The sequence below is a fragment of the Pteropus vampyrus genome, unplaced genomic scaffold, assembly GCF_000151845.1.
Source record: "Pteropus vampyrus isolate Shadow unplaced genomic scaffold, Pvam_2.0 Scaffold140, whole genome shotgun sequence".
NCBI classification, from domain to species: Eukaryota; Metazoa; Chordata; class Mammalia; order Chiroptera; family Pteropodidae; genus Pteropus; species Pteropus vampyrus.
The window spans coordinates 5,589,969-5,615,307 of record NW_011888921.1 but is presented as its reverse complement, the minus strand read 5'-3'; the positions used below and the strand labels follow the sequence as shown (position 1 = coordinate 5,615,307).

Here is a 25,339-nt window from a genome sequence, read left to right as displayed (position 1 = left end):
ACAAATGGGAAAGCTGAACTCAGAGAGTAAATGACTTGGCAAGTTAGCAGTAAAGCCAAAGCCTAGAATCCAGATCTTCTAGCTCGTAGCCTAGCCTGGGGCTCATCCCACAGATTAAGTGCCTCAATAACCATCTCACACTAAAACTTCAACTCAACTTTGTCCCTGACTTTCAACCTAACCTTCCAGATTTTAAGTTTATTTTGAATTTTGACCCTGTCCCGTCTCCAAGGAATCCTTTGTGTTAGGACTTCTCTTTGGGATCTTTGTTGCCTTTGGCTCCTCCCTCTTTCTCGGTCCAGTGGTTCAAGCCATTACTGGCGTGATAGCCACCCTGTTCCATCCCAGGCGGATGGAGGTCTCTCTGCTCTAGCCTCCTTCTTCCTACCCTGATTGTTTGGCCCCAAGCCAAGCTCGACTCCAGGCACTTAATGGGAAGGCCTAAATTCTATACAAATAAGAGAATAACGACACTGAAGAGGAGATGGTTGAAACCCATTTTATTAGACCAGAGGCATGCGTCACCCATAGCCCTGCCTGCTGTTCTCCATCTGGTGCACACCCCTTGGCCTGGCTTCTGCTTCCTTCTGGAGAGGTCTGCTTTCTAAGGAACTCCCGAGAGCTAAGAGTTCCCAGAGATCCTATAGCCTCACTTTCCAGATCCAGGCTAATGCACAGGTTATCTGCTACAGGTCCCGTTCTAGGGTTAGAGACCAAAAGACAGCTGGGCAGAGAAGGCCTGGGAAGGGGCAGGGCTCCGGCCTAGAAGGAGAGGGTATGGCAGGCCCTCTACCTCACTCATTTCTCTTTAAGGTAGGAAGGGAGGGACGAAACAGCAGAGCTTTCAACTTTTCCTCTAGGTCTCTTTCCTCCCATTATCAAACCGTAGCTCACCAGAAAATAAGTGATGGGCTTGCGTACCAGGCGAGGAAAGGAGGCTGGGCACCCAGAGAGAGGGAAAGGCCACCGACTGAGAACCTCGGCTTCTGCCTGTCAGCACCCTGCAGGAGTCACTGATCCACAGCTTTCTCTGTCTCTGATGCCTTTGGCTTATTGTACAGAGCAGATCTCCATCCCTTGGGTGAGGGCCCTCTCTGTAGCAATCCCTTACTTGGGGAGGCCACAGTCAGCCAGACAAAGGGCTTTGGGGTGGGTCGAGCAGGGGAGGGGATATTAAGGCTGCAGGGAGGGCAGAGGGTGCCCAGGATGGGAGGAGAGGGTGAGGCCAGAAAGAGGCAGAGCTTGTGATTCACAGCTTCCTTTATGTCGCCACCGAGACAGTGCGAAGGTTACAATGCGCGTGTCGTCTCCTTGTGCTTCTCAGAGGGATGTGTGTACACAGTACAGACACCAGGGGAGAGAGTCCAATTCTTTATACAGGCGAAGGCATTCAGAGACCAGGGAGGGAGCAGAAACACAGGAAGGGGAACTTGGGGTAGGAGGATGGTTCTTAGAGACAAGAGGGGATGCGGTAGAGACAGACAGAGTTAGGGGAAAGTATATACAGAGATATAGCAATATAGAGTCTGTATCGTATAGAAATAGAAAATGCAGATGAGGTTGTTGAGAGAAGCAAATGAAGTTGGGGAAGAGGACTTGAGACAGTTCCATAAGAAAATTTATGGATGTGGCCCTCTGCATGGGCCTCTGGGAGAGGGACCAGTGAGGTCAGGCACCAGTGCCCCTCTCCCTGAGCTGGAAGCCAACCAGCTGGATCTTTTATGGGATGGTAAAGGAGGGTTGCCTCTTGGGATTTCTCTCCAGCAGCTCCGGGAGGGGGGTGAACCTGTAGATATCAGGATGTGGCCTACAGCACCAGGGCCACATCTTGTTGCCATCTCCATTTCTTCAGGGGATCCCCACCCCCACGCCTCCCTAGTGACTTCACATGGTATATGTGTGTGGTGGTGGTGCGGTACTAGGGTCTTAGTTCCTGCCTGGAGACTTGGGGTTGGGTGGGGTGGTCACTGGGCTGAGAGGGTCTCTTAAGGCTGAGGAAGGCCTCACCACCACCACTATCCCTCCCCTTCAAGGTACATCCTCTGGTTTGGGGCCAAATTCCAGACCTGGAGGATCTCCTCACCCCCCACTAAGAGAGGGCTTAGGTGACTGGTGGCAACAGAATGTAGGTGGACATTCAGATAACAGACAGCCGGATAGATAGAATTCAGGCTGGGAGCTGGGGGAGGCAGCATGGAGCAGAGAGGGGCAGCCTGAGGTCATTTGCCCAGTTCTCTCTTTTTAGTTTTTTTGTTTGTTTTTGATTAGTTTTGTTAAAAATAAAAAGAATGGGATAGAGATAGGGAGAGGATTCTACGGTCAAGACTCCTTCCTCACCACAGACAAGAGGAAAGGACTGCCCAGGAGAGGGGCACTGCCTTGGGAGGCGGGAGTAGGACCCCAGGGCAGAAGTTAGGGGGCAATTGGGGGCCCCCTTGCTCTCCTAGCCCTCCCCATCTAGGCCTTTGGTACAGTGGCCTGCAGGGCTTAGCAGGTAAAGTCCTCAAAAGTGCCTCGGGCCGGATGGTGAGGTAGGATGTTGGCAGCATACGTCATCCCGGCAGGATGGCCCCGGAGGCTCTCACACGGGTTCTGGGGGAACGGCACAGGACAGGAACCCGTTATCGAAAGGGCCACAGGTGGCTCTGGGGCGTGGGGGAGGCAAAGGAGAAAAGGTGGCAATGGGGGGTGATCTTGGGGAGGTGGGGGGAGGGGCGGGGCCGGAGGGCACCCCTCTCTCTCTCCCTCACGTGTCTTTTGACGTCATCCAGGCTGAGGGCCACACCCTTGTCTGCGCTGCTCCTTTTGGCGTCCTTCTGGCACTTTCCTCTTCTGCACAGCTTGTGCTTAATGACCTGAGACACGGTGAGGTGGCGGGTGGGTATGATGGCAGCTTGGAACCCAGCCCCTTCCGAGGCCCCGCCCTGGAGCCCCGCCCCTGCTTACCTCATAGGCGTAGTCAAAGAGCTCCAGCACCGTAAGGATGCTAGCCCCGATGAACAGCCCCATCTGGCCCCCAATGTCACCTGCAGGTGGGCACAGGGAGGTCACTGGGGTCGGGACATCATGGGAGCCGCAGAGCCCACTGGGACAGGGGCAGGCAAGTCATAATTGCAAAAGGATCAACAGCCTTCGTACAGAAGAAGCGCAAAGCAATTCTGATGGGTTTTTTATTTTCTCTTTTTCTGCATTTTTCCTGCTTTTCTAAAATAAATAGGTATTATCCAGTTAAAAATAATTGTTTTTAACGTAGCACAACACTCTTATTCTCTGGGAAAATTTTTAAAGTCATACGAAATAGTCAAGCATTCCTGCCCACAGGCATATCTCTTCCACTTTGCCCTAAGAGAAGGTCAGTCCCCTCCCCCCAGCACATACCAAAACAAAAGAGTTTAGGGAAAGGCCCCTGGGGATGTCTGGGGGAGAAGAGCTCACGGGACAGAGGTGAGCAGCCTGCTTTGGGTGGTACAGTGCACACCATGCCCATGACATGGGAAGGGGACAGGTGCCATCAGCAGCTCACCCAGGAGACCTGCAATCTCATAAGCCTTCTTCTGCTCAATGGTCTCATAGTTGAGGACTTCAAAGAAAATGTCCAGTACCAGGATGTTCTCCCTGCAAAGGGGTTGGGGGAGAAGATCTAGGTTCAAGTCACATCTCTGTCCCTTACTAGCTAGGTGACCTTAGTAAATTATCCTCTCTGGATCTCAGTCTCCATATCCATCAAATGAGATGCTGATGGGGACACCTGCCTTTTAGGGTTGTTGTGAGGATTAAATGTGATGGTGTATATGAAAAGATGCTCTGCACACTGGCAAACGTGCGGTGATCCCACTTAAGCAAGGAGGATGAAGATAGGGGATGAGGTGAGGAGGAAAGAGAGGCACTTCCCCTGCTTGCTCTGCCTTGATCTTTCTTCCACGCCCACCCCCAGACTCAACTTCCTCCTGTTTCATGGCCTCCATCAAAGCCCACTCATATCCTTCTCAGTCCCAGCCCAAGGGACCCACCCTGCCCAGTCAGAGCCCTTACCCTATGTACTGCTCAGACTTGTTGAATTTCTTGGCCAGGTACTTGGCTGATGCTTTGCTGGGGATCTTCACCATGGACAGCTCCTTGCCATAGCGGGTCAGATTGCAGGGCATTTCACACACACAGTACTCCTGGTCTTTCTCCACCAGGAAGTCTGCGCCCAGCCAGGTGAGAGGCGCTAGTTGAGTGGTGCCCTTCTGCCAGGCCTTTCCCAACACACACATCCTGGCTTTGCCCAAAGGAAGCCTGGGTCCCCTTCCCTTTTTCTCACCAGTCCTTCACCTCAGTCCTGTGCCCACCCTACGCTGATCCTCATCGAGCCTCCCCATGGATATTTCCTAACCCTATATCTCATTCCCTGAGAGCCCTTGGGGGTCAACCAGCTGAGGTGCTGATGAGAGGAGGTAACCCCTCTCCATTTTTCACAGGGGCCTCTAGAAGTGCTATTCCCAGCCTTGCTAAAGTCAGACACAGGAAAGTTCAAGTGAAGCCTGATCCAGGACTTACTTGAAGCTTCTGGGAGCTTGGTCTGAAACCTCTATGCATGTGGCTGGCAGTCCCTCCTTCCCTCCCCCGAGAGTGCCCCAAGATGGGGTGCTCACCCAGAGCAGGATCTGCACACTCCTTGTACTGCTCTGGAGTGCAGTATGGGGCATCTCCTACGAAGGAGAAAAGATAGTGATGCAGGATGGAGATTAAAGGGCTCTTGTGATGAGCTGGGAGAGAATAGGAGGGTAGGACTAGCCAGCCCCAGTCTGTCCTGGAGGCACAGTCCATTCCTCTCGGACCCTTCCCACCCATACCTATGGGTACAGGCAGGAATAGAGGTCAGAGACACAAGAGCTACATGGGTATGGAATGGGGCTAGAACTGGGGAAACAAGAAGCCAGCTGGTCTTACTTCTATACTGGCAGGAGGTTGATAAGCATGGGGAGCTGATGAGAAGCAATGCAGGCTGAGCGGCCCCAGGACTGTGTTTTGGAGCTTTGGGGCCTCACCTGGCATGTGCACCATGCGGCAATTACAGTTTTCCACTAGGTAGCGGGTCTCACAGTCAATGCGGCAGGCAGTAATGCTGTAGGAGTCGAAGAAATCCGAGTCCATGGTAACAGCTTTGCAGGTGCCCCAGGGTGGAGGCAGGTAGATGAGCTGCTGGGAGAGCCAGGGAGCTGGGGGGTGTGGGGACTTCTCCCAGAGTCACCTTGATGGATTTCTCTGACAAGATGCAGAACTCAGGAGTCTTGCCCCTCCTCCCTCTGCAGCCTCTGAGGGTCTCAGAGTTTAGAGAGCATTCTCGTTCATTAGATCATTGATGCTTCTGACTAGTCAGATTGCTGCCCAGGCCCTCACTCACCTGTCCCTCCCGTTAGTGATTGCCCACCGTTCCATCTTAACCCTTCAACACCCCACCCCGGGACCATCCTCCTGTGGCCCTCTCACCCGCTGCTCCTGGCAGGCCACAAAGGTCTGGAACCCTGGGGCCACACCAAAGCCCAGCTGGTCGATGAAGGGAGGTTCATCCTGACTGTGGATCTGCACTTTGATGCCTGCTTCGAAGGACGTCTCATCTATGGGAATGAGGGGGGTGTGTTGAGAGGACTCCCTAACCTCCAGAGCTGGGGACATCCTGCCTCTCCTGAGAATAAGCACAGCATACACTAGTACTGGGGGTGTGTGGCTTAGTCTCTGGGGCCCCAGCCCATTCCCAGCTTCCTTCTGAGTTCACCAGCCTCATGCTGCCCCGATGACTCCTGCATCCTACACACTTCTTTTCTTACGTGGCTTCAGCTATGCATCTTGATGTTTCAAATTCTTTCTCACTATCTCAGATACTCTCCATTCCTTCCCCCCTCCCTTCTTCTCCCTTCTTCCCCATCTCTCTCTTCCTCAAGGCCCTTGAGACCAGACAGACAGCAAGCAGCCCAAGAAGAGAGGGAGTTATTTATAGAGTGAGTGGCGGCCACTGACAGAAAGGGATGGCTGGTTACCTTGGAGAGTAACTGAGCCAAGAAGGGGGAGCCAGAGAAATGTGAGTGTGGCAGTCAGGTAGAGTGGGAGATGGAGATGGCAAAATGCTGGGAGGAAAGGAGGAGAGCCCGAGCCCTGCCTCAGGTCCTACAGTGGAACCCAGAAGTCTCCTGGCAGAGGTTGAGGCCCAGAGACATGGAGAGGGGGCTCTGAGAGAGGTGACATACCAGTCTCCCCCCATACGGGCAGGTACTCGTCCTGCTGGATGTCTAGCATGATCTCCAGCCCATTGCCCGTCCCACCCTTCATGGTCTTCAGCCGTGGACGCCCATCTCGGCCCGAGTTGAACGTGTAGCACTTTCCATACCGTGTAAAGACCTGGTAGGGGCAGAGTGAAGAGCCTGAGAGTCCTGCCAGCACCCCCTACACACCAAGGGCTGTCTCAAATCGCCCCCCAGTTACTGAAATTGTAACATCTTTCAGGATTGATTCCTCCTGTGCATCCCATTCTCCATTTGTCTTCCTTCCAAACCATTCTCTGCCCTTCTTTGCCTTGCTGTGTGTACTGGAAAGCTGATCCTTGCATTGCCTGTGCTCCTTGGCCACCTGGACAGACTTCTGGTTGGGTTTGGCCAATGAGAGGGATCAGTAAAGAATCAGAAGGCAAAAGGTGAGAGCGATTAGGGCACTTCTCCTTTCCCACCCTGTACACCTCTGAGAGTGTTCTGGCAGTGGCTTAGATCTTCTATGACTACAAATCCTGCCAGGAGGGCTCCTTGCATAGCCCTCCTTCTGCTCCTTCGGCTGTGTGTGACAATTTCCCACTACTGCTAGGTGCCTCGGGCTCCCTTATTGGTTTCCTGCACTCTGCCCACAGCTCTGTAAACTGTCTCTTTGTTAAATTCTTTTCAATTAAACTGAGTGGCAATCCTTTTCCTGCTGGGACCCTGACATCTACACCTCCATCACCAGGATCTCATCACTGCCATACTCCTGGATTTCACCCCAGGCATCTGAAATCTTACTCTCCCCAAGATCCCCCTCCAAATCAAGTTAAGCTTTTGTGTTTCCTCCAGCCATTACCCATATGTCCATCATTGTCCCATTATCATCAGAACCTGAAAGGAGACTTAGCTGTCATGCCAAGGACCGTGCTCACTCGAGCACCAGCACTTCTTTTGTCAGCTCTTGGTACTAAGCACCTAGGGCATGGCATGTTCGGCAGTACTTGTGTAGGACTGTCGAGGCCTCAGAAGAGATCTCCGCCCTGGGGTACTCTCCCCACTCCATGCCCCAGAGCAGCTCTTATTGCCACAGAGAGAAGAGTAAACCAGTTCTTTATGGCCCTTTCTCCACAGCTTCCCTGAATGCCTCCGGGTTCCCACAAATAGGGTATATTTTACTACTGCTGGATGGCAATAAAGTCCACAGAGCAAATCATAAGGTGAGTACAGACACAGCTGAGAGAGAGAGACAGAGTGTCAGACCAGCTGCAGCAGCAGGGGGATTGGAGATTATTAGGAAATAGAGTCCTTCCCCTCTTCTCCCCTCCTAGAACAGCCGTTTCCTCTCTACTCCAAAAAAGAAAACATGGTCTCCCCATTTTGTGGGCGAGGCCCAGAGAAGAGGTGAAGAGAAAACTCCAACGGCTCCTAATCTCGCAGCTCCACTACCAGGTTTTGTGGCATTCAGCCACAGGCTTCAGGCTGGACACACAGCCCTGCCTGCCCTCCATCTGGGGATGTGAGGGATTTTAGGTGGCTGGGGCAGGCCAGGAGCTTCAGCCTTGCCCTGGCTTAGAGGACTGTGCTGCTGGCTAGTGGACTGCTGCTGCCACCTTGTGGTTCTGGATGAGAAGTATCTGCTTTACCATTAGATCCAGAAGAAGCCAGGTTGAGCCCTTCCTTGTCTGGTGTTCCTATTATCTCCCAGCCTGTCTGAGGCCCAGTGGCCAAAACCGCCAGGTCTTAAGTAGTCCGTGATGCACTGATATGATGCTATTTGCCTGCTCCTACACTAGGGAAGAGGTGGAGGACTGAGGGATAGGTGTGTGGGGAGGGAAGGCCTGGCATCTGGCTCCTGGAAGGGGCAGGAGAGGAGTCAGACCAGACAGAATTGGAAGCTGAACTGAGAAGAGGGTGGGGTGCCTCTTGGTCCCTCAGCAGAAAGGTCTTAAACTTCAGAGTGAGAAGGAGGTCACTATTTTAGTGAGGACTTCCCCTAGAAAGAGAGTCCTGGCCACTTAGGACTGGGGGTGGAGGAAGAGGAGGGATTTAGAGGACACCTGTTATTCTCCCTCATACAGACAGACAGACAGACAGACAGACAGACACACACACACACACACACACACACACACACACACACAGAGAGAGTAGGAGAAGCACAGGAATATTACATGAGGATGCCATAAAGTCCCTGCTGTGGAAGCTGCTGACCAGGTGGGGTGGAGATGGGGGGCTGACCCCACCCCTCCACCTCCCTTCCACCCTTCTCCTGCACCTCCAGAGACCGGGTGGCACCTGCCCCAGCTCCAGACCAGGGATGATAGTTGAAATTATTAAGGTCGGGTATTGGCACCCACCATCAGATCAGAGGTTGACCTCAGTAATGGAGTGAGGTCCAGGGCCCTACTGGATCACAGGGAGGTTTGGACACACTGAAGGATATTCAGGGAGATACCAGGGGCACCTGAGCAGCAACTAATTACCAACTAGACCAGGCGTATTTCGAGATTCTATCAGAAAAAGCCGTACTGGCTCAGACCTGGGAATAGCAGCCCAGCTCCAGACCCTGGGGCTCCCAGGTGAGCCCTGGCTTCTCTGAGGCATGTCACTGAGGGTGAGTTGGGGGAGAGGCAGGACCCACCAGCCCCAGCCCAGGAAGTGACGGTCAGGGTGAGCCATGGCAGACACTCTTGGGGTGCCGAGCCAGGCATGGGCCCCCACTCACCACTGAGAAGTTGTGAGGACCGCAGGGCCCCCCGCGGTAGGAACAGTAGAGCAGCATGTCCTCCAGCCGGTGGCAGGAGCGATTGTAGAAACGGTGCAGGTTAAAGGGCTCTCCAGAGAAGGCCTCAGGCCCTGGGGGGGCGAGGGGCACCCCTGGGTCATCACTTTCGTCCAGCCCCAGCATGGGGGCCAGGTAGAGCAAGTCGGGGTAGCTGAGCTGGGACAGCCGCACAGCATTGGTGTTGCAGAGGGTGACCGCTGGGAAGGCCAGCTCTGTGGTGGCCACCTCATCTAGCAGAGTCACATGTGGGTAGCTGAGGTAATAGGCAACGCGGTCTCCTACCTGGCACAGGAAGGCACCCAGTGCCAGGACAAAGGCCACTGCCCACAGGGCCTGCCTCAGCCCTGGACCCCCCTCCACGAAGACGTGGCTGGCGCCATGGAGAGTGCAGCTGTTGGCAAAGGCCACCAAGTCCATGGGCAAATCTCCCTCTCTGACCTCCTTCCTCGCTGCCTCCTTTTCCTTTTCTTCTTCTTCCTCTTCTGATTCTGAGTTGTCTCGCTGCTGCCGCTGATGGGGACCCCAAACATCTCCCAAGGGCCCGGGGGCCTCCTTTCCAGAGGAGAATGACACAGAACAGAAGATCTGGATGGGCATCTTCTTCAGGGGCTGCCTGATACCGGGGGATTGGCAGGAGAAGGGGAAGGAGATGTGATCTGAAGCAGGGTACGGCAGGGCTAGCCACCCAGCCCTTCTGCCAGGTCTCCGCCACTGGGCTGGCCGTGTCCTTCCTCACAGGGCCTCTGTGGCAGTGTGGCCGAGGTAGGGCGGGGCGTGGAGAGGAGGACCAGCCTGCCCTGCTAGGGAGGGCGGGTGTCTGGGCTGATAAATAATTGATGGCAGTGAGAAAGAGAAGTTGATGGAGAGGAGGGGTGCCAGAGCCTCTTTCCTCTCACCAGCTCCAGCAGGACAGAGAGGGTTGAAGACAGAGTGGAAACTCTGGGAAAGCCTAGGGGCTTCTGGTATCCATCTCTCCAGATGAGATGGGACCTAGCAGAGTCCTTTGCTCCTCCTGCCAAGAGGACTTCACCCAGCAACAGTCCCTGCTCCTCCCCCACCACGCACGCACATTCGAGCTCCCTCTCATCCTCTAATCTGTTCCTCAGCATGTCCCTAAGTCTTCCCACCCAGATTCAGGGTCCTCTCTCCTATTCTCACCTGTTTCAGTCATTCCTCTGAGATATCTGAGCCCCCACACTCTCTTGGCACTCTCTCAGACCTCTAATTCCTCTCTAATTCCCTCTGGCTCATAATGCCCCCAATTATTTCATTGACCCCCCCAATTCTCCCAATATACCCTTAACTCCAGCTCCCCTCTATCCTTTGATTCTGTTTCCTTTCAATCTCCGTCCTGACCCCAATTTACTTTCAGTTACTCCCGGAACCCTTAATTTCCCCGCAATCACTCCCTTGACTTCCAATTTCCCTCCAGCCAGTTCTTGACCCCATTTTTCCTCCCCTCACTCCCCTGACCTGTCTCTACTTCAAGTCAGCACCCTCCCCATGCTGAGCAGCACTTAGGTCACTATCCCCTCCTCCACTCCCTTCTGTGGCTTGGGGGGCAGCCCAGGTTCCATTAGCACAGGTCTCTCACTGACCACAGACTCATTTATGGCCCGTTCCGGGCACCAGGGTAAAGGACCCCATCTCTTGCAGCTGAAAAGCTTCCCGGCAGATCACCACTCCCCCACCCAGCTTGCCACCCCCTCCCCACCATTGGTCCAGGAGAGGAATTCTAGGAATTCTCTTCTGGTAAGTAAAAGACACTGAGATCAGAGCAGAATCAGGATCTTGGGTCAAGTGGAGAGAATTGAGAATAAACCTGGATGCCCCCAAAACCGTCAGCCTCGCAGATGCCCCATCCCCTCAGACTCCGGGGCTCCCCTTTTCCCCAATTTATCATTCCCTGCCCCTAGGCCCCCAGCCCCTCGGTGGGTTCTGATTACTCAGGGCCACTGGTTGAGGAACTTGAGCCACCAGCCAAGTCTCCAGGGCCTAGAAGGTGACCTGAGGGGAGGAGAGGAAGGGAGGGAGGGAGGAAGGTGAAACACCTTAACCCTTCCTCTGCAGAGCCAGAGTAGAGGTGGCGGGGAGTCAGAAAGTCTACTTGGGCTTTTCCCATCCCATAGCCCCAGGCTTCATTCCGAACCCTCCTTCTCCACCACTCCCTCTCTGCTCCCACACTTTTTTCCTTCTCCATTTGCATGCAGAGACCCTGGAGTTTGCTGGGGATGGAAGGCAGGTTCTAGCAGAATTGACTGATATGGGACCTTTGGCCTTCGCTATGCTGCCAGGGACACCAAGACCCCAGAGAAGAGCAGCCTTTGAAATCTGGCCCCTCTGCATCCTTAGGCCATCGTCCTCAGACTGGCCTCCTCCTCTTTTGCCTAAACAGTAGCCTTTCGATTGGTTTCCCCAATGCCACCCCCTTCACCTTCCCTGCAGTTTCTACCTACCTTCAGCCCATGCTATGTAATTCTGACCATTCTCCTGCTTAAAGACCTCCTCTCACTCTCCAGTGTCTCTCGGTAAAATTCAAGGCCTGTCCCACAGACCTTTACAATTTACCCTCCAGCCTCACCTCCCCTTCACTCCAGTCCACTGTCCAGCCACCATAACCTTCTCACATTCTGCAGACACGCTAGGTTTATCCAGTTTCATGCCTTCCCTGGACCCCATCTGGAGAATTTCTACTTATTTTTCAAGACTCCAATCACACATTACCTCCTCCAAGAAGCCTTCCCTGACTCCACAGGACATAGTTAGTGCCCACCCAGGGAACAGACTAAAGGGTCCAGTTCCACTTAAGGCCCTTCAGGCATGAGTAGTGACCAGTAGTTGCTTGAGGACAGAGACCGTGAGAATAACAGAGTAGGACCCAGGGACCATGTGGAGAAACAAGAACTGAGAAAGACCAGGAACACCCATGGCAACCGAGATAAATCACTGTGGAGATGAGGGGAGAGAGACCTTCACCTCCAGCTGCTGTCCTCAGGTTTCTCCTGTATGAATTCATGAGTTCCTTTTCTGTTCCCTATCCCCTGTGCACTTTCATCCTGCCTACCAGACTTCAGCTGTTGGAGGGCTTTGCACATTCTCAAGATGTGTTTCAGAGGCGAGTTCCAGACTTGGGTTGGGGGTGGGGCCTGCCTAGGTTGAGGCTTGGGCTGAGGAAGCCGCAGCTGCCCATGCATTCCATACCCACTAGAGGGCATTGTCCCCCTCCTGCAGACTTCCTGGCAGGGGAAGTAGATTGGACTTGCAGAGGGAAGACCCACACTGCACACCTACAGGTCACTACACACAGACACACAGCCTTCCTGGGAGGGCGACAATCATACGCAAATACAAAACACACCATGGCTGAACTTCCTCCTCCATCTTCTAACATTCTGTCCTACCTCAGCTCGTTCCAGTAGACAAATCCAAATTTTTACAGTAATGGAGAGGTGAAGAAAGTATCAGGCAACACGCACAGACCCAAGCAGACAAATGCCCAAGCAGACACACATGCAGAACAGCACTCAGTTCTGAATGCTTTGTTCAAAGATGTGACTCTTCTCCATGTGACTCCCTACCCAGGATCTCTCCTAAGCTGTGTGTGGTCACTCAGTAGTTTCTGTCTTTTTCTACATCGCTTCCTGAACTTCAGCCATCTCTTACATCTGTGGAATGTTTCATGCCTTTCAAATGATATCTCATGGGATCCTTATACAACCCACTGAAATAAGCAGGTTCGAGTAACTTTGCCCCTATTTGACAAATGAAGAAACTGAGGCACAGTGATCTCTTCAAGTCTCATGGAGAGCAAGTAGTAGGCTTGAGACTAGAATAAGACCATCCTTCTCCAAATCCCTTTTTTCTTTCTTCTTTCATTTACTCATCATATATTGATTTAGTGTGTTATGTGCTGAGGACACATGGAGAACAGATGAAGGACCAAGATCCTGCCCTGGTGGAGCTTACTGTCTAATGGGGGAGACAGACATCAGTTTTTAAAAACTGCAAAAATTAATATTTAATTACAAACTCTGATAAGTGTTATGGAAAAAAAATGATATGGTTTTATGGGAGTGAATGATAGGGAATCTGACCCAGACTGGGGTATCGAGGAAGGTATCTCTGAGAAAGTGATGTTTGAATTGAAATCTAAAGAATGAGGAGGAATAATTAGGTAAAAATCTGCATGTGTATGCATGTGTGTGTGTGTAGGGGGGTGGTATTCCAGAAAACAGAGTCTGTGCAAAGGCCCTGAGAGGAGAGAGCTGAGAGGAGGGCCATGCAGCTGGAGAGCAGGTAAGAACAGGCTGGAAAAGCAGGCAGGACCTGGACCCCTCAGGGCCTTGAAGCCACAGGTAAAGGTTCTGGTCCAAGGACAATAAGAGACTCCTTGTGGAAGGGTTTCAAGCGATCAGAGTGCCGTTTTGAAGGGACCACTCTGGAAAGAGTCAGGGGTTTTTCTGGAAGACCTGTTAGGAAGCCAGTGCAGTGGTTTAGGTGAGTCATAGTATGGTAGGGTGGCTTGGAACAGGGTGATGGAGTGGAGACGTTCAGGAGACAACACTGGCAGATCCTGTTAAAGGAGCTGAAGTAGAGGGAGTGTCGGAGATAATTTCTAGTTTGCAAGTGGGTGAACGGGGGTGGGGGTGGCTCACTAGATCTGGAGCACAAGTAAAGGACTAGTTTGGGAGGTAGGATGATGAATTTGACTTTGCACATACTGATTTTTTGGACCCTTGGAGACATCTAAGTGGAGATGTTAAGTGGGAAATCGGCCACTGGGCTGATTCGAAGAAGAGAGAGCTGGGCTGAGACATACATTTGGCAGTTGTCAGTGTGTAGATGGAAATTGAAGTCACGAGTGAAGATGAGACTGCCCGAGAATAGAATATAAAGTTTAAAAAAAAAGATAGAAAAAAAAAAAAAAAGGCCTGGTTTGGCAGTATCCACTAAAGCTAAACAGAATCCTAACCTATGACTTAACCACAGCACCTACTTATATACTCAAGAGAAGTGAGTGCATATGTCAACCGAAAGACATCAACAAGAATGTTCATAGCGGCTTTATTTATAATAGCCCCAAACCAGTAACAACCTAAATGTCTAGCGAGAGTAGAATGGGTAAAGGAATTGTAATATATTTGTATAATGAGATACTACACAGCATTGAAAAAGAATGATTGAACGCATAGCAATGAAAACGAATCTCACAGACATAAGCAAAAAGTGACACAAACGTGAATATACTGTGTGGAGGATACACATACTCTAGGAAGTTCCAGAACAGGTGAAACTTATCTGACAGAAGTCAGAATAATGGTGAACTCTCATGTAGTAGTATTAATTAGGAAAGGGTCGGGAGGAACTTTCTGGGGTGCTGGGAATGTTTTACACTTTTATACCAATGTAAATACATACCAGTGTAATATGTAAAATATTAAATTGTAGGACACACCAATACAAAAAATATGCTAATGAAAAATTCATCGAGTTATACCATTAAATCACACTCTCATGATTTAAAGAAGAGGAAGGCTTGAGATTGAGGCTTGAGTAGTGTCAACATTTAATGGCCACGTAGAAGAGAACGAACTGGCAAAGAGACAGAAAAAGAGTGTGTAAACAAAAGAGGAAAATGAAGAGAGTATGGCTGTCAGGAAAGAGAATCGTTCAAAACAGAGGTGATGGTCAATCATTGCGAGGGTTACTGAGAGACCAAGGATAAAAAATGTTTGTGGGATTTGGCAACATGGGGGTCGCTAGTAACCTTAGCTAGAACCATTTCGGTGGAGTGCCGGGGACAGGGAAGAAGGCTGCCTGGAATGGATTAGAGAGTGAGTTAGAGATGAAAAAAATGAAGACAGTGGAATATACACATCACTCTTAAGAATTCTGTCTGAAAAGAAGCAGAAAGATTGTGTGGGAGCCGGGGCGGAGAGTGTGGAATTTAGATGTTTGTATTTTGGTTTTCATCTTAACCTAAAGCCTGATACATAGTAAGTGCTCAAAAAATGTCAGCTGTCATTATAGTTTTATATTTTAAGATGGGAGAATCTTAAGCATGTTTCAATGGTAAGATTCCACTGGAGAGGGAAGACTGACTGTAGAGAAGGGAGAGGCAGAATCTTTAGGGTAAAATTTCTATAAAGATAGAAGGAGTTCAGATGGAAATAATAGGTTGAGATTTCAGCCTAGGTAAGATGGATGTTCCCCTCTGGGGTCTGGTTCCCAGAGGAAGGGGGATATCTTGTTTGAGGCTTCTATCTCCTCTGCGAAGAGGGAAGCAAGGTCATCTGTTGAGGGTGGGAAGGGGGTTGGAAGGATGATGATGGCTGTCTGAGAAGAGTAGAGAGGTTTGCAGTAAACATTGGGGAGAGCAAGTTGACCAGGAAAACACAGTGGGGGTGCCAGGAAGCACTGGAGGCCCATTTAAGGATGTTGGTCATGAATGCAATGTGATTCCAACGTGGCCTGTTGTGTGCCTTTCTCTGGTAAAGCCTGGCTGTCCTGAGGAAAGCCAGTGGTGGGTCTATCTAAGGTTGGAACTTGGCCAAATGGTACAGTGAAAAGGCTGAGGAGTCAACAGACTTAGTGTGCTCAACGCGAAGCGGGGATTCCTCCTCCTTTGCACCCTTTCTTTCCCTTCTTGCCTCACCATACACTGCTCCTTTACAGAGCATGAGCAGCTGGGGAGCCTGCAGCACCCTTCTCCACCACGCACCACACTCTCACTCCTAGTCATGCTCAAGGAACCTGGACTTAGAAGATCTGAAGTCAAGGTCTCACTCTGTCATTTACCAGCTGTGTGACCTCAGGCAAGTCACCTAACACCTCTGAGCCTCAGTTTCATCTTTCGAATGAAGATATGCCTCCCAGAAATATGAAAATCGCATGAGCTAAAATAAAGGGAATTTGTAAATTGCAAAGCGTGACTGAAAGACATGATTAATTTTGCTAATATGTGCTCTGCATGCAACCAGAGGTTTGCCCGCACACAAGCTCTCTCCCATAGCCACACAAAGAGAGCTGCGTGCCCTCGTGCACACCCACATATGTCCATTTCACACCCTACTTTACATCCACATTCTTACACTCTCAGACATGCACATGGAGGTGCACATGTGTGCTTGCACACTTGGGGCATCCATGCAGTGAGTGTGTCGTGATGAAGTCTGAGTTGGCTGCTGTCCATGGTCAAGGCCACTGCAGCAGTCTCTCCCCTAGGGATGTTCTCAGCCTGGCACGATGATGTGACACACCAATTAGAAACACAAATACATACACACTAAGCTATGCAGCTCAACATCCCAGATCCCCAAGACTGTCAGCCACATCCAAGGTGTGCAAATGAGAGGGGCGAGAAAGAGTTTTCTTTCCAAGAACTCAGAGAAGCTCAAAAAAATCACACCTTGCCCTCTCTCTCACTTGGGAATAGCCTTGCAGAGCATGAAGTGGTAGAGTTTCTGTCTTCACAGTTTCTTAAGGGAACTTTCCCTCCCTCGAGGTGAATACACAGCAGTTTCATGCTCATTTTGAAATATGTCCATGAGGAAGATGTGTGATCCATGTGTCCAGAACAGTCATTATTTCACATCCATTCCACACATGGGTCAGTGTGGGCTTAACCAGAGTCCCAGAGGCTGAAGGAGGGGCTGCCCCTTGGCAAAGAATAATTTAACAATCCACTTGGAGCTCCCTTTCCTCACAGGAAGTTGGACCTAGGAGCTCAGAAACGGAGCAGACGGAACAACATCCAAAATAGAACCCAGGAGTCCCAACACCTGAACTAGGCACCACTTCTCATTTTTTCAGTCTCCATCCCAGTTTTGCCTCCCAGAATCCTCACGCAAGGGTTCTGACTGGAAAGTTATCAGCCAGAAGGTAGAGGCTCCTGGGATGGCCACCTCAGACATTCAGTGAGGGAAGGCTTGTGCCTAGGTGGCCTGGCCAAAGGTGGGCAATGACTGTTGCTGGAGGCTGGAGATGATTGGGCTAGTCATGAGCTGGGGGAGGATGGGTGGGGAAGACATCACACTTTCTGTAAAGCTGGAGTTTCTGAACAGCTGAGCTGTGCTGGGGGAGATTGGAAGGGCTCCACCTAGATACTGAGAGTCCTCTCATCCCTGGCTAGTTACTGCGTGCTGGGAAGGCTTCTGTTAGCACCAATCGCCCTCCCAGCTCTGAGTCTGCCTCAGAACTGCCCTTAACTCTAAGCTCCCTGAGGGCAGGAACAGGATCTGCCTGTCTACCGCCCGCTCTGGCGCTCAGTGTGGGCCTGGCACTTAGAAGGGGCTGTGTCTGTCACAGGAATAAATCAAGTGGAGCTTGACACATCCTAACGCCAGCTCCTCCTTCCGAATATTCAGCCTCCCACACCCTCCCCCCAAACTGAAATTGTCTTCCACAAATTGAAGCACACTCAGAAGCAACCTCCGCCCACAGCAGAACCGTTCGCGTTCTCCGCAGGCCTCCCCTCTGCTTCCTGGACACACATCAGGTGCAGTACAGCCATACCTTCCAGTTCCCCACAGGCGGGGTCAGGAGAAAGGCCCGAGGCTAGGAGGCGCTCCTCCTCCCCACCCCTCCACTTCCTGCTCTGTCCCCAGAGGCACTAAGTTACTTACATCAATTCCCTATTACTTTAGCCAACAGTCAGGAGATCAATTAACTTAGAGTAGCCTCTTAGCTGACAGCAGTCTGGGTGAGGGGTGGAGTCAGAAGTGGGAGGGAGGAGATGAGAGAGGAAACTAAGTTACCCAAAGGAGTGTGTGTGTGTGTGTGTGTGTGTGTGTGTGTGTGTGTGTGTGTGTGTGGAGGGGGGAGACCCCAACCTAAGGTCTCCTGGATTCCTGCAACTGGCTCTACTCCAGTCTCCTCCCTTTAGCCTCAGGCTTTTCTCAGGGAGGAAGGGAGAGAAGAAAAGGATAAAGCTAAAAGAGGTCTCCAGGAACCCCGAGGACGGGAGCGCCCCTCCTCCGAAGCTAACCCCTCCACTCCAGGCTCTCCGATCCCTCTGCAATCTGTGCATGCTCCGTCAGCGCCCCCAGTGCTCCCGCGCACCACACTCAAAGACTACTGGGCCTCTGGGTGCGGTTACCGCGACCCTCTTGCCTCTCCGCTTGGCAATGCGAGCAGCCTTGCTCCTCCACGGCCCCTCCACTCCCTACCGAGCTGGAGAGAATAGACCCAGATAGTAAGGCTGGGCCCTCTCCAGGGAATCCCGTTCTGAGCTGCTCTAGGATGGGGTGTGTGGGTGTGAGGGGAGTCAGTGAAGGGGCAGAGCCGGCCCCAGTGATAAGGAAGCCCTCTGCCATTCCCAGCTCTGCTTGCTTCAAGATGACCTCTCCCTCCCACTCTGCGTCCCAGAATCACCCACCTATACCCACTTCTTATATCAGCATCTCATCCCTCTAGATGCTCCAGAAGATTCCTGTCCTCCAGAACCTCGGGGGAATTTCTGTGTCCACCCCCCTCATTCTACCTCCCCTCTGGAGAATTCCTGCCCCCATTCCAGGGCCCTGGGGGACTCCTGTGGGCCCCTCAGGGAATCCTGCCCCCTATTCCTTGTCCCCCAATCCTACCCCCTCCCGAAGGAGAATACTATACATCCATTCCCAGGATTTCCAGTCTCTGCCTTCTCCTTCCTTCTCTTTCAAGGTCCAGAAATGAATTCCTGCTTCTTTCTCCCCCAGGCAGAGGCTCTGGGTCCCAGCTGGAGCAGGGGGTGGCCTAGGGCAGACTGGGCAACCATCTGCCAGCCCCCTCCCCTCAGCGCTGTTCAGCATTCCAGCCACATTGGCGCTCCCACTGCCAGGGACAGATAAGGTGCAGCTGGAGGCTGGCACCAGCTGCGACTGCTCATTCTCTCCAACCCCCACCCAGACAGCTGCACCCCCCGGCCCCCTCCATGGAACCCCTGCCCTGCCTTGGCCTGACTGGCCTTGAGGTTGGGCGGGAGAGTGGAGCCTCAGACCCTGTTGCCCTGGCAACCAAGCACCCCACCAGGAAGGGAAAGATGTGGCCAGGGCAGAGGGGGCCTTGTGGGTAGGTCTCTAGTTGCTCTTTGGTAGCTCAGGAGAGAGCTCCTGAGGCCTACCCAATCGTGCTGCTGTGCGGATGTTTGCCCTATTGCCCTCTGCCTCTTCACTCCCAAAGAGTCTCCAACTAGTTCCTCCCAAATTTAGCTCAAGTTCCCCCTATTCGTCCCCACTGTCCCGAGCTGACTCAGCCACAGTTGGGGGATGTACCTGTCAAACACTGTGACCACCAGTCCATTCCTTGAGGTTGTGCTGGACTCAGAAGCACATCTGGGGAAATGCTTGTCACGGCAGACTCCCACCCAGGGAGCTGGGGTCTTTGACAGACTAGAGTATGCCATTCCTATGCCCCCTGATCTGCCCTCCAGGAGCACACACGCCCTCACATACACTCACACATACACACTCAGATCCTCACACACACTCTCACACACCCTCACATATACCCTTACATACAACTTCTTAAAGGTTGGATAAGGGTTGCCCTCGGAAACCCGCAGAAGAATTCACATGTGCCTGTGCACACTACATTTTGCAAACTTTGAGACAGGGTTTGGAACCCCAGTTAAGAAACTCTTCTCTTGAGGTGGTAGAAGGTGTCAAGATGGTCTCCTTCAAGCTCTGACCAGAAAGACAGATGTTTTCTGTCAGTGCACATCTGTCTAAGGGCTCGATACATATCTTTTGGTCTAGCAGAGAGTGGCAAGAATGGAGACGCTTATGTTAACTATGAGACCAAGGAGAGGAGAGAGAAGGTGGAGCATCAGGCAAGAAGTGTCTGCACCCTTTAGGACCAGGGAGCTGGAGGGGCATGCCAGCATCCTTCTTTCTACTTAGGGAGATGTGAGTCATGGACTCACAACCAAACTCCCATCCGTGTAGGAACATCCCCATGGGCAGAAGTGATAGAGTTCCTGACATGGAATGGGTCTGGCAGTGAGGTCAATCAGAGAGGCTGAGAGGTTTGGGTCTAGCCAGATTCAGGGTCAGGTGTTTGACACAGGCTCAGAAACAGCAAAAATCTGGTCTTCCCTGACAACCCAGAACCAAGAGGTACCTGTGTTAGGCCTACAGGCTCCTAACCTGTGTCTCTCTCCCACCAGCAAGAGGAAGATCTTGGATTGCTCCAGAACTTTCTGAACCAATCATTTTCCATCTAACTACTTAGAATTGTCCCCTCAAACAACATGGTCCAATCATATTCCAGTATCTCCATTTCCATGAACCAAACATGTCTTAGCATCACCACTTAGAATCTTTCCGGACGTGAGAGACAAATGGAGTAACTGAGCACTTTCTATGGACTAACTGTACCCCCATTTTATACTTCAGCAGCCTCCCGGGTTAAGCCGAGCAATCCCCTTCCTCCTCCAGCACTACAAATCGTCCAAGCTAATGGGTATTCTGTCTTTCTTGGTGGTCCCTTCCGCTTGTGTGTTGGGTATGTTGGGGAGGAGGAGGACTCTGACTTTCACTTTACCTTCACCTACAGTTCTACTACTCTTGGGAGCATAGCTGGTGAGCCTGGGAACCTTTCATCTCAGGCTCTGGAGAATACAGCGCTTTATTATTTTGAGGAGAGAAAAGAGGGAAGAAAGTGGTTCTTGCATCACACCAAGTTCCTCATCACCTTGGCTCAGGCCATGAAACTGGTCCACAGAGCAGGGCTTAAAAAGACTGGGAAGTCTAGTGGGAAAAAACAAGCATGACCATGGCTCCTGCCTTTCTACACAAAAGAATGCAGTTCATGCTCCCATAATGCTAGGAGGAAGAAAGCAAGTGGGGGGGGGGGGAGGGAGAAAATGAGCAGGGAAAAAGGAGGGGATCTGAAAGTGGATAATTGGGGACAGGCATGGAGAGCAAGGGGGTCTTAGAGGAGACCGAGTTTTCAAAGAGCAAGGGCCAAAACTGGAAGTGGACATGATAACTCCAGGGTCAGCAGTATTAATGAAAAGAGCACACTGCATTGGGACTTAATAAGACATGTGTTCTAATCCTGAATCTGTCACTAACCAGCTACGTGAGCTTAGGACAACTCATTCTACTTCCGTGTCTCAGTTTGTACATTGGCGAAAATAGAGATGATATGGCGATTTATCCAGGGCATTGAAGGAGCACCTAGAAATCATTCTGAAGAGTTACAAGCATTGTCCTCACATTTGGTGTTATTTTTCATACATGGCTCCAGGTCCTCTGGTCCCTTTCCAGCCTCTGTCTGATTCTAACCCCTCAGGAACCTGTATAACTTGCCCAAGATCACCTGGCACATGAGATGCCAGTCAGTTCCCCTAACTCTCTCTGGGGTGCTGGCTTTGAGATAGCCCCGTCTATGGGGGATGGTGTGTCTGTGGGGCATTTCCATTTTAAGAAGCAAAGGGAGCCTCCAGTTCAGTCATGGCCGTGTACCTCAAATCTTCTCTTCTCCCTCAGACCCTGGCTTGGTGGCTCTTGCTGGCAAGCAGGTAACCTAACTGAACAATGTACATGTATGGGGGTGGCACACAGAGAATTAGCTGTCTGGCTATTTAAGAGAAAGCTTCCCTTACTTCTCCTGTTTCATGATGCTTCTCAAACTTTAATTCAAATCACCTAGAGATCTTGTTAAAATGCAGATTCTGATTCAATAGGTGGGGTGGTGAAGTTTGCATTTCTTTCAAGCTCCCAGGGTGATGGTCCTTGGACCTCATTCGAATAACAAGGCTGCCACTTCCCACCACTCCCCCCCCCCTGCTCTAACACCTGTGGCCCAGAAGGTAAGCTTGATGTTGTCAGGCCATGCTAAGCTGTGTGTGTGTGTGTGTGTGTGTGTGTGTGTGTGTGTGTGTGTGTGTGTTGTGTGCTGTGGACTCTCTTTCTTGCCATCATGGACACAAAGCTGAAGCTCCAGCCCTCACACAGAGCAAATGCACCCCAATACTGAACAAAGTCCCCTCTTGCCAGAATTCAGCCCAGGGACATACAGCTTCCTCTCCCAGAGTAGTGAGAAGGATGAGAGGGCTGCCTGCACCTAGTTTCCTCCTCCTTTGGGGCCCGGGCTGACTGACGCCCCACACCAGGGGACTCACTCACCACCTTGAAGTCTTCTGCGCTGCAGACCTCCCCCCGGAATTGGCAGGAGAGCAGCATGTCTCTAATGTCGTGCCCCGCGCGGTCGTAGAACTCGCGCATGTTGAAGGGCTTGGGCTTGAAACTGCGGAAGTTGGCCTTGTCCTGCAGGATCTCCAGCTGCTTTTCATCTGCCATCTGTGTATCGGGTATCTCATACCTGGAGCCCAGAGGCGAGCATTGCATGGATCAGCATGACCTTCCGTTCCTGCCTCCATTTGACCTCCAGTGCCCCATACCCAACCTCGAGGGGATGGGGGGAGGACAGCATCCAGCCTTGGGGATCAGGCCTGGCCATAGGCATGGAAGAGGATCAGGGCATGTCCAGAGGACCTGCCCCATGGGATCTGAGAAGACAGAAGGACCTGCAGCATCTCAGCACATGAGTAAGAGTGGGCTGGTAGAGAGATCAAAGCAGGAGCTATGGCTTTTATACTATAGTCTCTACCCTTTAAAGATGGTCTGCCCCCATTCCCCAAGTGATAAGAAGATCAAGACATAGTGGCAGGAGGGTGGGCAACGGTCACTTCAGATAGGGTGTGACAGTCACTCCAGAGAGGGTGTGATGTCTCACAGCTCAGGCTGGGTAGGGGCAGAGCTATTTTGGACTGTGCTGGGATCAGAGACTGAGTGCCCTTAATTGAATGCTCAGCAGAACCCCAATTCCTCTGCTGCGCATGGCAAGTTTTGGGGGCTGGAGGGCAGGGTTGTCTGGGCTTTATGAAGTTAGAGAGGCATGCACCCTGATGGGGTCTCTGGGAGCTGGGATGCACACAACTCTAGGAGCCTAGTTGGGGGATGTGTGGGAGCTACCCACCTGTTGTTGAGCAGGGCCAGCAGTTCTCCAGCATGGTACAAGTCATTCTTGGAGACTTGGCTAAAGCGGAACTCATTGAGGTTGCACAGCGTGACGGCGGGGAAGGTGAGCTGGGAGGCAGCCACCTCGTCGAGCTTGGTGACGTGGTGGTAGTTGAAGTAGTACTGCACACGCTCTGTGCACACACACAGCAGCAAAGCCAGTGAGCCCAGGAAACACAGGGCCCAGAGCGCCCGTTTCAGTGACAGCCGCTCGTAGGAGAAGATGTGGGCCAGGCCGTGCAGCGTGGAGCTGCTGGCGAAGGCCTGAATGCTCACCGGCTGGACGCCACCCACCTCCTCCTCCTCAGCCTTCAGTTCCATCCTGGCCAAGGGAATCCTGGGGGACAGGGAGGGAGTGAATCCGTCATTGTCTTGGGATGAGAGTACACTTAGGGTCCCTCCAAATATGACCATCTGGAATTCCCATCTCCAGAGGTCACCGCCTCTGAGGCAGGAGACTTCCCTGGTGTGCCAGCCCAGAGGTAGCTGACCTAGGGACACACTCCCAGAAGAGGGTTCCTACAAATGCAGGGGCTGGCGGGTCAGCTCAGGCCAAGAGAATGCTATCCCAGGGAAGCTTTCCGGGCCAGGGAAGACCCCAGATGGTAGTCATCCGAGGGCAAGAGGGAAGTCCCAATGTTCCCACAGGCAAGCACAGGAGTTCCCTCCAGATATGGGGTCATTCTGGGACAGGAATGTCCACCCCATCCTGGAGACGAAAACGCCCCCAGAATGGATGAACCCGGAGTCGGGAGCTCCTCCTGGTCAAGGGTGTCCCCAGGACCCAGCTTTCGCCATCGTTAGCTAAACCTGGACCAGAAACCCCTCCAGGAAGGTGGGGAGGGGCCCAGCCTGAGTCCTCACCGGCGGACGTCTCTAGTTCTCACTACCCGCAGGCTGTATGTGTGTATGTTTGGGGTGGTGGGTGGAGGGCAGCCTGAGGTGGATGCATTCGGGGGGCGGGGGGGCGCAGTTACCTAAGACAGCGAGCTGTCCCCGCCCCGGACGCAATACCCCCTCCTCCAGTCCAGCTTCTCGACGCAGCCAGATTCCCTACTCGGCCCCCGCCCCCCTCCCCAGCCACTGAGCCGCCCCGGCAGCTGGGGAAAGCGAGAGCGGAGCAAAGTCCCGGCTTCGGGGCGCTGGGGAGTCCTGCAGCCAAAGGCGGGGGATCGGAGACCCACCTGAGGGGGCTTCGGGAACCCAGCAACCAGCGGCGGGTCCTGGGGCGCGGGGCCGGTAGCGGGCTCAGCGCCGAGCGAGCAGGGCTTAAAAAGACTGGGAAGTCTAGTGGGAAAAAACAAGCATGACCATGGCTCCTGCCTTTCTACACAAAAGAATGCAGTTCATGCTCCCATAATGCTAGGAGGAAGAAAGCAAGTGGGGGTGGGGGGAGGGAGAAAATGAGCAGGGAAAAAGGAGGGGATCTGAAAGTGGATAATTGGGGACAGGCATGGAGAGCAAGGGGGTCTTAGAGGAGACCGAGTTTTCAAAGAGCAAGGGCCAAAACTGGAAGTGGACATGATAACTCCAGGGTCAGCAGTATTAATGAAAAGAGCACACTGCATTGGGACTTAATAAGACATGTGTTCTAATCCTGAATCTGTCACTAACCAGCTACGTGAGCTTAGGACAACTCATTCTACTTCCGTGTCTCAGTTTGTACATTGGCGAAAATAGAGATGATATGGCGATTTATCCAGGGCATTGAAGGAGCACCTAGAAATCATTCTGAAGAGTTACAAGCATTGTCCTCACATTTGGTGTTATTTTTCATACATGGCTCCAGGTCCTCTGGTCCCTTTCCAGCCTCTGTCTGATTCTAACCCCTCAGGAACCTGTATAACTTGCCCAAGATCACCTGGCACATGAGATGCCAGTCAGTTCCCCTAACTCTCTCTGGGGTGCTGGCTTTGAGATAGCCCCGTCTATGGGGGATGGTGTGTCTGTGGGGCATTTCCATTTTAAGAAGCAAAGGGAGCCTCCAGTTCAGTCATGGCCGTGTACCTCAAATCTTCTCTTCTCCCTCAGACCCTGGCTTGGTGGCTCTTGCTGGCAAGCAGGTAACCTAACTGAACAATGTACATGTATGGGGGTGGCACACAGAGAATTAGCTGTCTGGCTATTTAAGAGAAAGCTTCCCTTACTTCTCCTGTTTCATGATGCTTCTCAAACTTTAATTCAAATCACCTAGAGATCTTGTTAAAATGCAGATTCTGATTCAATAGGTGGGGTGGTGAAGTTTGCATTTCTTTCAAGCTCCCAGGGTGATGGTCCTTGGACCTCATTCGAATAACAAGGCTGCCACTTCCCACCACTCCCCCCAC

General features: G+C 52.1%; 1 protein-coding gene across 3 annotated transcripts; it reads right to left on the bottom strand.

The window, feature by feature from the left end:
- Positions 1–170: 170 nt before the first annotated feature.
- Positions 171–24,274, bottom strand: ASIC1 (acid sensing ion channel subunit 1). Of its 3 annotated transcripts, none has more exons than XM_023535422.1 (12): positions 24,197–24,274; positions 22,972–23,349; positions 22,119–22,314; positions 6,228–6,378; positions 5,473–5,600; positions 5,031–5,181; positions 4,635–4,691; positions 4,033–4,186; positions 3,524–3,615; positions 2,947–3,026; positions 2,751–2,855; positions 171–2,592 (listed from the first exon to the last, which is right to left on the bottom strand). In XM_023535422.1, exons 2-12 carry the CDS (start codon positions 23,331–23,333, stop codon positions 2,488–2,490), a joined length of 1,581 nt encoding a protein of 526 aa, XP_023391190.1. In that variant the 5' UTR covers positions 23,334–23,349; positions 24,197–24,274; the 3' UTR covers positions 171–2,487. The 3 variants fall into 3 exon arrangements, 2 of the variants coding, with proteins under 2 accessions (XP_023391190.1, XP_023391191.1); XR_002782300.1 differs by having other exon boundaries at positions 1,359–2,592; positions 3,379–3,615; XM_023535423.1 differs by lacking the exons at positions 22,119–22,314; positions 22,972–23,349; positions 24,197–24,274 and adding an exon at positions 8,953–9,648 and having other exon boundaries at positions 475–2,592.
- Between the last annotated feature and the right edge of the window lie 1,065 nt (positions 24,275–25,339).

What these genes read in the sequence shown, in the direction of transcription:
- ASIC1 (XM_023535423.1), bottom strand. Translation starts at nt 9,609, where the DNA reads ATGCCCATCCAGATCTTCTGTTCTGTGTCATTCTCCTCTGGAAAGGAG. An exon ending in GTGTGCAGATCCTGCTCTGG is followed by an intron (nt 4,187 to 4,634) that starts GTGAGCACCCCA and finishes GGCTGGGCGCAG; the next exon opens with ACTTCCTGGTGGAGAAAGAC. An exon ending in TGGATGACGTCAAAAGACAC is followed by an intron (nt 2,593 to 2,750) that starts GTGAGGGAGAGA and finishes CCGTTCCCCCAG; the next exon opens with AACCCGTGTGAGAGCCTCCG.